General features: G+C 37.3%; 1 protein-coding gene across 1 annotated transcript in view; it reads left to right on the top strand.

The window, feature by feature from the left end:
* LOC101857401 overlaps nucleotides 1-1,417 on the top strand; it is a gene marked incomplete at its 5' end in the record, with an annotated part of 30,363 nt that overhangs the window by 25,529 nt on the left and 3,417 nt on the right. Inside the window, 1 exon segment of the mRNA XM_035969172.1 lies at nucleotides 1,250-1,348. Within this exon segment, the coding sequence (XP_035825065.1) occupies nucleotides 1,250-1,348 (99 nt within the window).

Raw genomic sequence — 1,417 nt, 5'->3', positions numbered from 1 at the left:
GTGGAGGCGGTTCAAAGTTCTCGATTAAAAATGTCGGGTACCTTAATTGCAAGGTAAGTGAAGTGAGTCAGTCACACGTTTCGACCGCTTCGACATAATGGAAGCATACTGAAATCAAAACTGGAATGTTTTATGTTAGGCACATCGCTCGTTCATATTATAACTTTATGCAGTTGCGAGCGCCGTAAAACACTTACCGAAACAAAAAATCAAAGAAACCCCTATCAAAACTACTAGGCACATATCATTATTCTCAATCATTTTGAGATTTGAGTACCACTAAAGCCTCTAACTGGATTGGTATTCTCACCAAATACACAATGAACATTCATTTAAAAGCACCGTCACCTATGTCGAAAAGGTGTGAGCATAAATAGTTTTTTAAAAGTAATTTGTAGGAATTACACACTGCTTAGTATAACTTTTTTTTTTTTTACTCCACCGAAAAAAAGTTTTTTCTATACAAATCTTCATTGGTGTTTTTGTCACAGATACCGTAAAGAAGGCATTCGATTCTTGCCAACCTTTCGTGAATAGCTCATAGATAGATAGATAGATAGATAGATAGATAGATAGATAGATAGATAGATAGATAGATAGATAGATAAATAGACAGGTAAATAGATAGATAAATAGATAGATAAATAGATAGATAGATATAGAGAGGTAGTTGGTGGTTGGCGGGTGCTCTGGCGTGGTTTGCTCCTGCTTTCCTATCAAACGTCTGTCGCCCTCTTCTCCCCTCCATTCTTGTGTTTGTTACTCTTCTGTAACACCTCTAATCTTTGGCACTTATATGACCTTATTGTGTTGCATGTGCCGTAAAACACTTACTAAAACTAAACAAATAAAGAGATAGAGAGATAGATAGACAAAAAGATTGGGAGACAGATTGATAGAGAGATAGAGAGATAGGGAGATAGATATATAGATAGATGGACAGATAGATAGATCGATAGATGGGTAGGTAGGTAGATAGTTAGACATAGAGAGCTAGAGAATTAGAGAGATAGAGAGCTAGATAGACAACGAGATAGATAGATAGGTAGATAGAGAGCTAAAGAGCTAGAGATAGAGAGCTAGAGAAAGATAGATAGATAGACAGATAGACAGATAGATAAAAAGATAGATAGATAGATAGATAGATAGATAGATAGATAGATAGATAGATAGATAGATAGATAGATAGATAGATAGATAGATAGAGTGAAATTCAGTTCTAATTCCCCCCTCTCCTTTCTTGGGATAGCGGTGAGGATTGTGGAGCTCAAGTTGATGAGAGACGTGCAGGCTGCAAGGCAGATAGGTGTGAGTGTGGAAGAGATCATCGATGATCTACAAGGCAAAGGTAAGCTCGGAACATGATGAGGTAACACACACACACACACACACACACGCACACACACACACACACACA

The sequence above is a fragment of the Aplysia californica genome, unplaced genomic scaffold (genome assembly GCF_000002075.1).
Source record: "Aplysia californica isolate F4 #8 unplaced genomic scaffold, AplCal3.0 scaffold00123, whole genome shotgun sequence".
NCBI lineage: Eukaryota > Metazoa > Mollusca > Gastropoda > Aplysiida > Aplysiidae > Aplysia > Aplysia californica.
This window is presented reverse-complemented; position numbering and strand designations above follow the sequence as displayed.